The sequence below is a fragment of the Piliocolobus tephrosceles genome, chromosome 3 (assembly GCF_002776525.5).
Source record: "Piliocolobus tephrosceles isolate RC106 chromosome 3, ASM277652v3, whole genome shotgun sequence".
NCBI classification, from domain to species: Eukaryota; Metazoa; Chordata; class Mammalia; order Primates; family Cercopithecidae; genus Piliocolobus; species Piliocolobus tephrosceles.
In genome coordinates this window covers 93084744-93098549 of record NC_045436.1, presented here as the reverse complement: position 1 = coordinate 93098549, position 13806 = coordinate 93084744, and the positions used below count along the sequence as shown (strand labels likewise).

The window sequence follows — 13806 nt, the reverse complement described above, 5'->3', positions numbered from 1 at the left end:
AGATAGATAGATAGATAGATAGATAGATAGATAGATAGATAGATAGACAGACATATATTTAAAACATATGGAGTATTTAGCCAGATATCAGAAGACATGAATTTGGATGAGACACCTGACCCTGTGAATTTCAAATTCCTGTAAAAAGTGTTATGGACACAATGTCTGCAATAGCCCCTTCCAGTTATACACTGAAGTGATTCAGTTAAGAGTATAATATGTGAAGAATGTAAGAGGCCCACACCCCCCAAGTAAAGCAAAATATTTGCATTTATTTATGGAAAAGTTATCTTCAAAATAGTTAAAACACTGTCTACATTTTATTGCTTCTAGACAATGCACAATGCTAACCTAGAAAGTTGAGATCTTTCTTAAAAAACTTCAGAAAATAGGAAGAACACCAAAACATCCATCTTAGATGACGTTGTCTGTGGAGCCTTACTTCAAAATGCAATCAACGGCACATTATGAGAAAGAAGGAAAAGAGCTGTCACCTCTCAAGCCTTTGCACCTGGTCCAATTGTCAAATGTTAGTGAGTTATGAACAAGAATGATGCACAAATTATCATTAGCTCGATACGTTGTGCTCACACTGATGCAAGAATCCTTTCCTAGTCTGGCAGATTATATTTGCCTGTGAATAGAAGTTTCAAATCTCTGATCTGACTATCTTGATACAGTTCAATGTATAGAATTTGGTTTATTCTTCTTCTCTCTTCTCCATCAGTTAAGTTACCAGGTTTCTATCAACAGTCCTTATAGATTTTGTTGAGCAATACTTATTTCTACTGCTCTCCTCTGCTTCTTTCTGATATTCTTTATTTGAATGCAATATTCTTTATTTAAATGTAAATTTAGATTTGAATTATTTGAATGAAATTTAGATTTCCTTGTCCTCTTATTCCTTAGAATCAACACATCTAATAAATAGGGAGGGAAAGTAATTCAGGACGTAAAGAATCAACAAAAACTGATCCCATGCTTCCCACAAAGGTAGTATAATAGCCTTCCCATGCTCATGAAGCTAACAATGAAAATAATAAATATAACAACAGCAACTAACGTAGAGTGCCCCTATGTGCTAAGGATTGTGTTAAGCGTTTTACATAATAATTTCTTTCAACCCTCACAAAAACTCAATTTTATGTACTGTAATTATTCCTTACCTGTTTTACAGATAAGCAGATCGAAGCACAGAAATGGGAAGTAACTTGTCCAAGGTCACAAGGCTAGTGAGTGATGGAAGCAGGATTTAAATCTAGTTTATCTGACTCTGGATTCTTGCTGCTAAGCATTGCTAAACTGAAGACAGTCCAGGTTTAAATCAAATGCTGATATCACTGGACTTGACTAGCTCTCATTTTAATTCTTCCAAGCCTGCTACTTTTTACTCATTTTATGCTAAGGACCCAAAGTCCTCTGGTCAATTATTACAACTTTTTCAGTTTTTTGAACATATGCCTCAAATTTTCTTCAATGTAAAAATTGTCCCTAAAACATAAACCCTCTTCTATCTCTTGCTGGTAAAGGAAACCAAAATATTTTATCCCCAAAATATGAGACAGAGCAGGGACCCCCTCTTAGGGACCTTCAGGCCCCCTAAGCATAGAAATAAAGGACAATCTTGAGTTCCTTCAAGGGAAATTCTAGGCACATAGCTAGCCCTGAGAAGTAAATAAGAAACCTGATGAGTAAGAAGGTAATAGCAGCCAAGGAAGCTAGAATCACAAGACGTTTGGTTCTCCTATAGGCACAAAAGTTAACATCTTAACACATGTCTCTGAGTTCTTTCTCAGAAACCCAGACCCACACCAAATAGATCTGCTGGCACAGAAACCCCAGGTAAAGGAGAATGGGGGACTGACCTCTGGCCAACATCCTTTGTTGAGCTGGGCTAGGCACCCTGCCAATAAACATCTCCCTTTCTCCCACTGCAAACCTCGGTGTGGATATCTGGCATTACTGTACAGGGTGAGTGGGCCCCAGTTTGGTTCGATAACAAATATTCTTCTTCTTTTTTTTTTTTTTTTTTGATTTTGAGATGGAGTCTGGGTCTTTCGCCCAGGCTGGAGTGCAGGGGCCTGATCTCAGCTCACTGCAAGCTCCGCCTCCTGGGTTCACGCCATTCTCCTGCCTCAGCCTCCTGAGTAGCTGGGACTACAGGCACCTGCCAATACGCCCGGCTAGTTTTTGTTTTTTTTTTTTTTTAGTAGAGACGGGGTTTCACCGTGTTAACCAGGATGGTCTCGATCTCCTGACCTCGTGATCCGCCCGTCTCGGCCTCCCAAAGTGCTGGGATTACAGGCTTGAGCCACCGCGCCCGGACTACAAATATTCTTCTTTGACATATTTTGAGATGGCCATTCAGAGGGCCTGCAAAAAGAAGTAGCCCTGCAAAGGGGCTAGATTTGCAACTGTAGAGAAACTGCATTGATGCAGCCAGGCTTTCTCTGCAGGCCCTCCCTTGTCCAGATCTAGAAAAAGTGAACTGAGTGTCTGCCACCTTCAAAGGTCTGAGAGAAACATTCACCACCTATTTTCTCCAAGGGCTACTACTACTGGTGAAGTTTCATCTATATAGCAAGACCTCCTTTGCTAGCCAGACCTCGTCTTCTCTCCTTCCCATAACTTGTTTTGCCATGCTCCAGGCCGCTATTCTTTCTGTATCCTCAAAATGGTATAAAAGTGTCAATCATCTGGCCATTTCTTTGAGTTGTTATAGTTTTGTATGGCTCCCGTGTACGTTAATACACTTGTATTCCTTTTCTCCTATTAACTTGCCTTTCTGTTAGTTGATTTTTAGCCAGCCTTCAGAGGATGAAGGGGAAGTATACCCTTTGCCCCTTCACTGGCTTCACTGCTCTGGCAGTCTCATTTGAGTCCACTGCTTTAATAACCACTTACATCAAATGATGTAATAACCACTTATATTTCCTTTAGGAATGTATAACAAGCAGTTCAAATGGCATTCATGATCTCTTACTCTCCTCACCAGACCAAAAACAAAACCAGAAACAAAGTGGCTCATGCCTATAATCCCAGCACTTCGGGAGGTGGAGATGGAAGGATTGCTTGAACCCAGGAGTTCAAGACCAGTCTGGGCAAGATAGCAAGACCCTGTCTCCATAAAACATTTAAAAATTAGTTCAGCATGTTGGCGCATGTTTGCAGTCCTAGCTACTCAGAAAACTGAGGTGGGAGGGCTAGGAGTTTGAAGCTGCCATGAGCTATTATCGTGCCACTGCACTCCAACTGGGTGATAAAGTGAGATTCCATCTCAAAAAAATAAAATAAACAGAGAAATCTTTGTCTTTATCCACTGTTTTATATTATAGTGTTGCATTACCATCTATACTGTTAGGCAAGGGAGAGATCCCTTGACACTATCCTCTTCCTCACCTCCAAAGACCATCATCATCAAGTGCTCTGAAACCGGTCCTTAATCAGTCTTGCAACAGTTTCCTTTTCTCCATCATTCAGACCACCACTACTCCATTCCAAGCTAACATCGCCTCTTATATGGAATAGATCATGACAACGGTCTCCAAATGATTTGCTTTGCATTGCCCCTGACTCCCTTCAATTTGTTCTTCAAGTTGCACCAGGGTGATATTTTCAGAATCAAAAACAGAATCCTGAGCTTGTTCCACCCCCAAGCCAGCCTCATATTGCGCTTAGGATACACGTCTTAGAAGGAAAACCTTAATATGGCTCATAAAGTCTTGCAGGATCTGACCTTCTTCCTCAGGCTTCATTTCATACACTGCGTTTCCCCTGGATGTTTCAGCTTCCAGATAGCCCATTTCTTTTAGGTTCTTGCACATTTGATTGCATTTGACCATAGCACATTTCATCCCCTGACTCCTGATGTGTGCATTAACACGTTCTTTTATAAAAGTAGTTCAGTTACCACTTCCTAGGTCTTCTTCCCCATGCCCCCTGCCCACCTCATCATTGTAGGCTTAGCAAATGTTCGAGGGCACACACTGGATGCTCAAATACCTGCTGAGTGAGTGAGTGTGTGAATTATTACTTCCAATCAGTTTCTATTGGAAAGTTTTAATTAGTGTCAAGTTTTTACTTTTTTTTTTTTTTTTTTTGGCTTTGTAATCCTTACCTCAAAGGATTATCATTTTGGTTCCTGATGGTTTCACCTAGCATCTTAGTTGTTGTGGAACATACACATTAATGCTGTAAGATTCAAGGTAACAGGCAGAATGCTACAGTACTATTTTAACCATTTACTACCAGAGTAGCTTATCCTTCATTTTAACTCAGAAGGGGAGAAAAAGAAGTAACTCTTATCTAACATTTGAAGTCTATTTCTATTAACAGAACTTGGAGACTATTTACTTTTCTCCCTACAAATCTTAACTGACTACAAATTTAGTTCCTTTAAAATGCAGTAACATTGGACTTGGATAGGCCTGTGTAGTGATAAATAAATGAAACATCTACCAAAGATTTTAGATGTGATGATGTCTTCTATTATTCATTCACATTTCAGAACAAAATGACAATCAGGATTCAGCCTTTCCATGCAATCTGACCCAAGAAAATCAGCATAAAGGCAAAATATAATTGTATTAATTTTACTTCAAAAGTTAAAAAATTACTTTATTATAAATAAAAATACTGTCTTTTAGGATGTGTGAGAATGTGTGTGTGTGTGTGTGTGTGCATGCGCTTTGTAGAGTAGTAATTTTAATGTTGGAGTTCTACTGGAATAGGGAATAGTAATGTCTTTCTTGGCAATTTTTTTTTTTTTGAGATGGAGTCTCATTCTGTATCCCAGGCTGGGGTGCACTGGAGCAATCTCGGCTCATTGCAACCTCCGCCTCCCAGCTTCAAGTGATTCTCCTGCCTCAGCCTCCTGAGTAACTGGGATTACACGCACCCACCACCAAGCTCAGCTAATTTTTGTATTTTTAGTAGAGATTCAGTTTTACCATGTTGGTCAGGCTGGTCTTCAACTCCCAACCTCAAGTGATCCGCCCACCTCGATCTCCCAAAGTGCTGGGATTACAGGCATGAGCCACCGCACCCAGCCTGGGCAAAATTTTAAAGACATCAATTCTCATCTTTTTCTCAAGCATATTGAGAAATAGAGAACTGAAAAAAGCATATTTCCTTTAACTTGGAGTGCTGAGGAGCACAGATGCCTCTGCAAATTTGTAATTACTCAGTGGCCTGATTTTCAGAGTCAAAAACACAAGTGTCCTGACTTCTTTTTTATCCCTTGTCAAATGCAAGTACCTGCTTTCATCTGAACTTCAAAGGATTTGTATTACAGATAGTAATACTCCCAATGGAAAAAGACAAGACCCTTATTAAGAAAGATAAACCATGGAATACTATGCAGCCATAAAAAAGAATAAGATCATGTCCTTTGCAGGAACATGGACGGAGCTGGAAGCTATTATCCTCAGCAAACTAACACATGAATAGAAAACTAAACACCACATATTCCCACTTATAAGTGAGAGCTGAACAATGAGAACGCATGGACACAGGGAGGGGAACAACACACACTGGGGCATGTCAGGGAGCAGGGGGAGAGAGAGCATCAGGAAAACTAGCTAATGCATTTTGGGTTTAGTACATAGGTGATGGGTTAATAGGTGCAGCGAACTACCATGGCACACGTTTACCTATGTAACAAACCTGCATGTTCTGCCACATGTATGCTGGAACTTAAAATTAAATAAAATTAAATTTTTAAAAAAGAGAAAGAAAGAACCATATGCATATATTTTGGGGGAAAAAACCCTGAAAATAAAACCTGTTTAAAAAATATCTGTGACTATGTATCCCATTTTATACACTGTGTGTGTATGTGTGTGTGCATATGTGTGCATCTGTGTATGTGTGTGTCTCTGTGCATATGTCACAGAACAGAACGTTCCATTATGAGCTTTTACTTTCAGAGCCAAGGATGGCTCTATGACCATATGGAAGCAATTCAAGGTAATGGGCATGCTGGCCAACTATGTGGGTTTCCTTCCTCTTCACAGTTCAATTCCATTATCTGTGACAATGGGTTAGGGCCAATGAAGAAAAAACTCTTGGTAGCCACACCTGAAAAGACATTTATCATTGTATATAGTGGGTGTATGCACCTCCATAAATCTGGGGGTATAACCAATGGTGATATAATCTTACAACTGGCATTAATAGTTGTGGTCTGTAGAAATACAAAAGCTAATAAAATAATCACATAATCATGCTTGAGTTATAAATAGGAAAGCCTTCTTTTGAAACAATATTTTCAGGATTGAAAGAACAAAGAGTATTAATCACCAAACAGGCAAAAATAACCAATAAAAATAGAAATAAATTTTCGTAAAATATGCTATCAAAAATGTCAAGTGAGAACATCTTATTTGAACTCACTTGATGTTAAAATAAGATGAAAAGGAAAAAAATCTGTTTCTAGAGTCCTTATGAGAAGACAGAAACAAGAAATTCCAAGAACAAGTAGAAGAATGTAGAGACAGATAAGAAAAATGAATTGAAAAGGAAATCACCAAACAGTTTCAGAAATTATATTTAAGTCTTACACATGTTAAAAATTTTGTTTGATTGAAGAACAGTCTAAGAGGTGGATGGTTGAATGAAGCCCAGATTATGGATACACCCTCCCAGTACACCTGAATCTCTTTACTCACTAGTTGCCTAGCTTTGCAGAAGGCTCTTAGTTATAACAGCATCTAAGTGCCTAGAGAAGCAGGGTTTTGGACTTCCCTAGTTAAAGCAGTTTAGTGGAAAGACTGAGTTATACCTAATATTATTTGAAGGAAAGTGTCTGTACCAATGACCATAGGTTTGTGGCTCCATCACTGTTATGAGACCTTGCTTTTCCTACCTGGGCCTCAAATTTTTCTATGTCCAAAATGAGACTATTCATTGCTGATTCACATAATTATAAATGATATTAAATAAATAAAAATACAATTTAACATTAAGGGTCTGAATGCAAGATATTATTACCGGGCTGTAGTTTGGTGACAATGAAATTTCTCCAGTGCAGACTGACTGCCCCAGACACAAACTTCTTGAGGAGCCTCATGAGAACTTCTAGTCCTTCCCTTCTTCTAAAAAAAAGCCACATTTTCCTAAACGAAAGAGAAATTTACCATACCCATTCTCCAAAATTTTGCTTAGCTTCTCATGTTTGATGATGGTGTCTAGTCCAAGATCCAGTTTGCCTTTTCTTCTTTTTATCATGTAACAATACACATTATATAAACCAATTTCCTTTGTAATAATAAAAAACAGATATTTTACGACAATTTTGCTTTATTAGCGTGCTCCGTATGATTAATGATTTTACATTCAGAGAATATATTCATAATTAGTAACTAAAGAAAAAAATTCTCTTACATGAGAACTAAAAATTATATTTTTTTGTAGAGAAAATAATAATGGAGAAATCCTAAAGGCAGATTTCCTTGGTGGTAACAGCAGAATATTTTTCATTTTTTGAACATTTTGCAGGGCATTTATAGTTCATAAAAAATATTAAGTGAGAAATTCCATCTTAAACCTTTTACATATATTCTACTTTAAGAAAATCAGCTTATTTGGACCTGAATAGGCTTTGGGCTAGAAGAAAAATGAATTTTAAAAATTATTCTTTGAGATCCATAGAGAAGGTAGAACTGTTATGGGAACTATGAGAACCAGTGTTGCCTGGGGATGAAGATTACGGGCAAGTAAATGAGCCACCTGAGTCTCAATTTGTCATCAATAATGATAAAGTAAAGGAAGATCAAAAGAGAGAATGTAAACAACACACTAGAGACAATGCCTGGCAGTCAATGTTATTACCTGTATTATTATTAATATTATTGTCTACTGTTAGGAGTGATTGGAACACACAACAAAGCTAAGACTTATACATAAAGAGTATACATGCATATTTTCATCCTCCAATCATATATGTGGACGGTATTATGCAAAATCCTGAAACTATAAAGAAGTGTGAGAAAAAATTATCTGCTCCCAAGAAGTTTACCATCTTGGAGAAATTATGGATGTATTTTTTTTTTTTTTTTTTTTTTGCAAACAGAGGTAGGCAAATATCAATAGGCAAAATGTCAACAAAGAGTGCTACAAGTATTTAAAGAAATTCATGATTCTAAGAATTTTTTTTTAATTTTCTAAGTAGAGTTTCTTTGATAACAATATAGAATTTGAACAATTTTTTTAAAGTCATGTCTCTGAGTCTAACAGACTTACAGGTTATAAAAGTGACCAAATACATGTCCTATACAGCTTAGATGGAAATCACCCCAACATCACTTATGTAGGATTATTAAGAGGATGATGCCCACTAAAGATTTTCTGCAAATGATTGTGTTTTCAGAAAGCAAACAATCATCTTCAAAGCAAATAACATTCCTCAACTCTATAATCTGACTTCTAACTCCATAATTCCAGCACTATGAATGACACCTCCATGTCACTGAATCCAGGATACCACAGAACCAAGCCAGAGAGCTACATGGTCAGGGGCAATACTTAAAATCACACCAAGAATTGGCTCAGCAGGGACCACACTGATACCACTGCTGAACAAAGAAACCAAAATAATTTTTTCAACTATTTCAACTAACTATTTCAACTAATAATTTTTTCAACTATTAATGATGGGCACATAAATTCAATGCAGGAAATAATGTCATAGGCCTTATCAAAGGCTTAGAAAAACATTTAGAAAAATGTTCATTGTTACTAAATCAATTACACTATACCATTTAAAGTACTGAAGTTGATCCAGCTGGTGTTCTGGAACTCTTAATGAACTAAGGACACCCTCCACCAAAATTGGCACCATGTCATGTGGAGGTAAGCCTCACATGAATCTCATAGTTTATATGCAAAATGCAGAAAAATCCCTAAGTGTGTATTTCCCCATAACCTATAATTCGAAAAATTTTACTGAATATATTCCTTGAACGTTTTTTCAGAAAATTTGTTATCTTCCAAATTCAAAAATAACTTTAGCAGTCTGTTTCCAAATAACTCGGAAGTTTGCCAAAGGCATAGTACTATGCAGCTGCCAATGTTCCTATAATTTCAGACTATTCCGCATTTCAATGGTTTAAATTATGTTCTTAGAAAGATGTGGAAGAAGGTATCACTTGAATACAAAATTCAGACATTATGTTGTACATTCAGGATCCCTACGTCCTTTTTCTGGTGTTTAAAAGGAAAAGACTATTTAACTGCCATGAGCATGTCTCCCATCCATCCACTTGACACCCGATATTGTCTAATAAAGAATCCTGTATCTTACATAAGACAGTACTGAGAGAAATAATATCTTGGAGGAAGTCAAATCAGCCCTCAATGGCCCTGAAACCATCAGTTTTGGGATTGACACACACACAGGGGCAAAATAATCAACCCTCTTATATAAATTCATGTATTTTAATTTTAATCATTATATTATAAAATATTCTAAGTAATAATAATTTTTTTCAACTATTAATGATGGGTACATAAATTCAATACAGGAAATAATGTCATAAGCCGTATCAAAAGACTTAGAAAAACAATTAGAAAAATATTCTAAATTTTAATTATTAATTTTTCTTACTCTAAAACTTTCACACAATATGAACATTAGTTTGAAGCTATTTGTCAGAATCCCCTGCAATATAAATTTTAAATTGACCTAATAGTATAAATAACAAATGGGATTATTTTAACATCTTAATAATGATACCACCCTTCTTCTAAGATCTGTTGTAATATGGCATGTTTACGTTTTATAAAGAAAAGCCTCAATGACTCTGAAAGCAAGTTATGATTAAATGGTTTTAGCTGGTTCTCCTTGAAAAGCCTCCAAAGCATATACATTTCCAATAACTACTGTGCAATAACTGGTATCATAGCTTTAACAAGCATTTACCTTGCAGCATTTGCTACTAGTCAACTTTTATAACAACACTATGTTCGTCATTTTGAGAAAAGTAAAATATGCTCTTTTCACAGATTTTAACAGCACTGATGTGTAGGTGAATTTCCTGTCAAAGTTAGGAGAACCTCCAATGAACAACTGAATTTAACCAGGCCTTCATTTTCATGCTTTATGAGTACATTACTGATTCAGTCATGTAGTTGAATCTATACCTTGTGATCTTACTGCAATATCTTACACCCAGTTTTCCCTCATGTTTGCTAAAGCAGTAGTTCACAAATGTGGTCCCTGGACTAGTAACATTAGAATCATCTGAGAACTTGTAAAACTTGAAAATTATCAGGTTCCACTCCAGAACCGAATCAGAAACTCTAGGGAGGAACCTAGAAACATGGGTTTCAACACACTATGTAGGTGGTTATGATGCAGACTAAAGTTTGAGAACCTCTGTCTAAAGCAAAAAGATGTTCTCTTGATGTAAAGAAAGGTTTGCCAGCATTGGGATAGCTCAAAAAACTAAAAACAGAACTACCATTAGACCCAGCAATCTCCCTACTGCTTTGGGTAACTACCCAAAGCAATACCACTTTTGGTATTTACCCAAAGGAAAAGAAATAGTTACATCAAAAAGACACCTTCACTCTTTTTTTATTATTATTGTTATTATACCTTAAGTTCTAGGGTGCATGTACACAACGTGCAGGTTCGTTACATAGGTATACATGTGCCATGGTGGTTTGCTGCACCCATCAACCTGTCATCTACATTAGGTATTTCTCCTAATGTTATCCCTCCCCCAGCCCCCACCCTCTGACAGGTCGTGGCATGTGAAGTTCCCCGCCCTGTGTCCATGTGTTCTCATTGTTCAACTCCCACCTATGAGTGAGAACATGCGACACCTGCACTCTTATGTTTACTGCAGCATTATTCACAGTAGCAAAGTCGTGCAATCAACCTAAGCATTCATCAATGGTTGACTGGATAAAGAAAATGTGATACATATACACCATAGAATACTAGGCAGCTATAAAAGAGAATGAAATTACATCCTTTACAGCAACATGGATGGAGCTGGGGGCCATTATCCTACATGAAATAACTCAGAAACAGAAAGTCAAATAGAGCATGTTCTCATTTAGAAGTGAGAGCTAAACAATGAGTTCACATGGACATAAAGATGGAAATAATAGACACTAGGGACTCTAAAAGTGGGGAGGGGGATAGGGGACTGAGGTTGAAAAATTACCTATTGGGTACAATGTTCACTATTTGATTACATAATATATCCATGTAATAAACATGCACATGTACCCCTTGAATCTAAACAAAATAAAGTTTAAAAAAGAAAAGTTTTGAATCACTTATGGTGGAGCAGTAGCTTCTGCAGGGACCTTTCTCTCCAAGCCTAAAATGCCATTATACTTTATAAAAATACAGATGTTCTTTACAGAAGGTACCAAATTATAAAAATTTCATCTAGTAAGGGTTTTAGACTAAGGCACATTCTCAATACATGTTAAAACATGGATGTGCATCCAACTGAATGTTTGAGTTGTAAGGGAAAAAATGTGGCTAATTAAAATAGCATGATATTACAAAGATAAAAATAATGTCTTATCTATCATAATTTTAACAGATTTTCCCCAAAATTAAAATCAAAGAAAATAGGGCTGATTTAACCTTTGCCTTTTGTATTTTCTAGGTCCAGAACTTGTGCCATCTATAGAACTAGAGCCATGCCTAGGTAATGAATGAATGAACTATATAGTTAATACATATTCCTACACAATGGCCTTCAAAGGCAAGCTGGTGAGGTTATCCCAAAGAACAGATGGAACAGAGCTGGCGCATTTTGCTAATATCCTCCATGATATAGTCTGTGTTATCAGAAAAGCAAAAGAGAAAACCCTAAAAATAGAGAGAATGAATTTTATCATAAAGATATATTTCTCAATCCCCACATGCATACATGGTATAATAGATATCAACAGTAAAGCTTTGGGCAAAACAATGTTTTCTCCCCTTTTCCACCAGAAAAAAAAGGGGGGGGGGAGGATCAAGCTTATAGTATAATTTTGATTAAGTAATTATTGTGTAATTTTTTTCTTAATTTCATTTTAAAACCATACATTTCCTATTTATTAGTAGTAAAGCTCACATTGAGGGTGTAAAGTGACCAAAATAGTGTTATTCCCACCTTATAGCAGATTTTCCACTGGAATGTGGAATATTTTCAAGAATATTTTCAATTTACAGAAAGAGAATACATTTATAGAGTAACACGAAACATGCATGAATAATTCATATTTCTCAGATGTCACTGTCATTCTGAAAAAAAGCACTTTATATTCTTTTGAAAAATACTTAGAGACAATGATAGATTTACATTTGTCAAGTGCTAAGTTGCATTAAAAGGGAGATCATATGTTGAAAAAATAAACTTCATCATAAAAGTTAATAAAATAATTTGGCTAAAATAAATAACAAATCACTTATAATAAATTTATCAGCAAAACAGCTAGTTAAACCCATTAAATCAATTTCACAAAACTGTTCTAATTTAAATGTATGCACATGAGAGAAAATCTGAATGGAATACCTGAGACTGTGCATTAATATTGGCTCCTTCCTTAACAAGAACTTTGACAACTTCTGCTTGTCCAGCCAAAGATGCAATGTGAAGAGCGGTATTTCCCTTCTGTTTTGGAGAAACAAAATAGAAAATGTTCAAGGTTTCTGAATTTTGCAGAAATCAAAATGTGCAGGCATTTTCAACTTCGCTAATCACTTTAACCAATTAAAATTTGTTATTTTATCAAGATAGTAGGCCACTTACAAAGAGATTATTTTTTACCATCAAAAAAAAATTTTTGGCCACCTCATATAGTGTCTTCCTTTTCTATTTTCACAATATTGGTTAGTGTTAACACGGAATGACTGTGTTTTCAATGAATCAAAAATTTGCTGGGGGTGTGTGTATATGTGTCAGTATCTCATGAGATTCATGCAATTTAATCAACAACTAAAGAATCATACTGCAAAGAAATATTAACTAAAAAAAAGTTTGCTGAAACATTGAGTTTCTTTCACCTTGCAAAGAAACCTAGGAATTTTTAGTGGTAGAGAAACGGATGGCTCATAGTTGTGTTTGCAGCTACTAGGGCACTTGGGAATAAGTTGGGAATAAGAAAAATAAATTTTACATAAATCATAACAGTACCAATGATTTTCTACCATTTGCTACATCGAAATTTACCAGCCACAACACCAACACCAATGAAAAGCAATTTAAAACTTTCGTGAAAATAAAATAAAGGTCAAGAGATTAAAAATACCTGTGATGTGATTAAAATAAATAACAAAAAGAAAAAAAGAAAAAGAAACCAGTATATTCCAGGCCATAAAGTTTGGACTCTAGTTCTCTTTCTGTCTCCAGCTCACTGTGGGAGCATTAGGCACTCACTTAATATTTGGGGGCCTCAGATTTTTTCTGTTTAAAAACATGAGATTCTTTTCTGGGAACTTCTACAATTCTAATCTATGATTAAAAGTAAGCCTAATTTTTAAAATATCAATAGAGTTTAGAAGAAAGGAAAAACAAAAATAGTAATAAACACTTAAGCAAGCAAAAATAATTGGCTTAATGAATACACTATATTAACGTGGGCAACTACACACCATCTCATACCAGTCAGAATGGCTATTACTAAAAAGACAAAAAATAATAGATGTTGGTGGGGTTGTACAGTGGCAGCCTCAAACTCCTAGGCTCATGTGAGTGCTCCTCACGCTACAGCCTCCAATGTAGCTGGGATTACAGATGTGAGCCAGTGAACTGGGCTTCAAATAGATACTCTTTAAATATTTGTTTAAAATGT

At 36.1% G+C, this 13806-nt stretch overlaps 1 protein-coding gene across 39 annotated transcripts in view; it reads right to left on the bottom strand.

Annotated features, from left to right (window-relative positions):
• ANK2 (ankyrin 2) overlaps positions 1 to 13806 on the bottom strand; it is a 583169-nt gene that overhangs the window by 174325 nt on the left and 395038 nt on the right. For all 39 annotated transcript variants that reach the window (XM_023219998.2, XM_023219984.2, XM_023219996.2 and 36 more), the window contains one exon: positions 12528 to 12626. In XM_023219998.2, coding sequence (XP_023075766.1) covers positions 12528 to 12626 — 99 coding nt within the window. The remainder of the gene's footprint in view (positions 1 to 12527; positions 12627 to 13806) is intronic.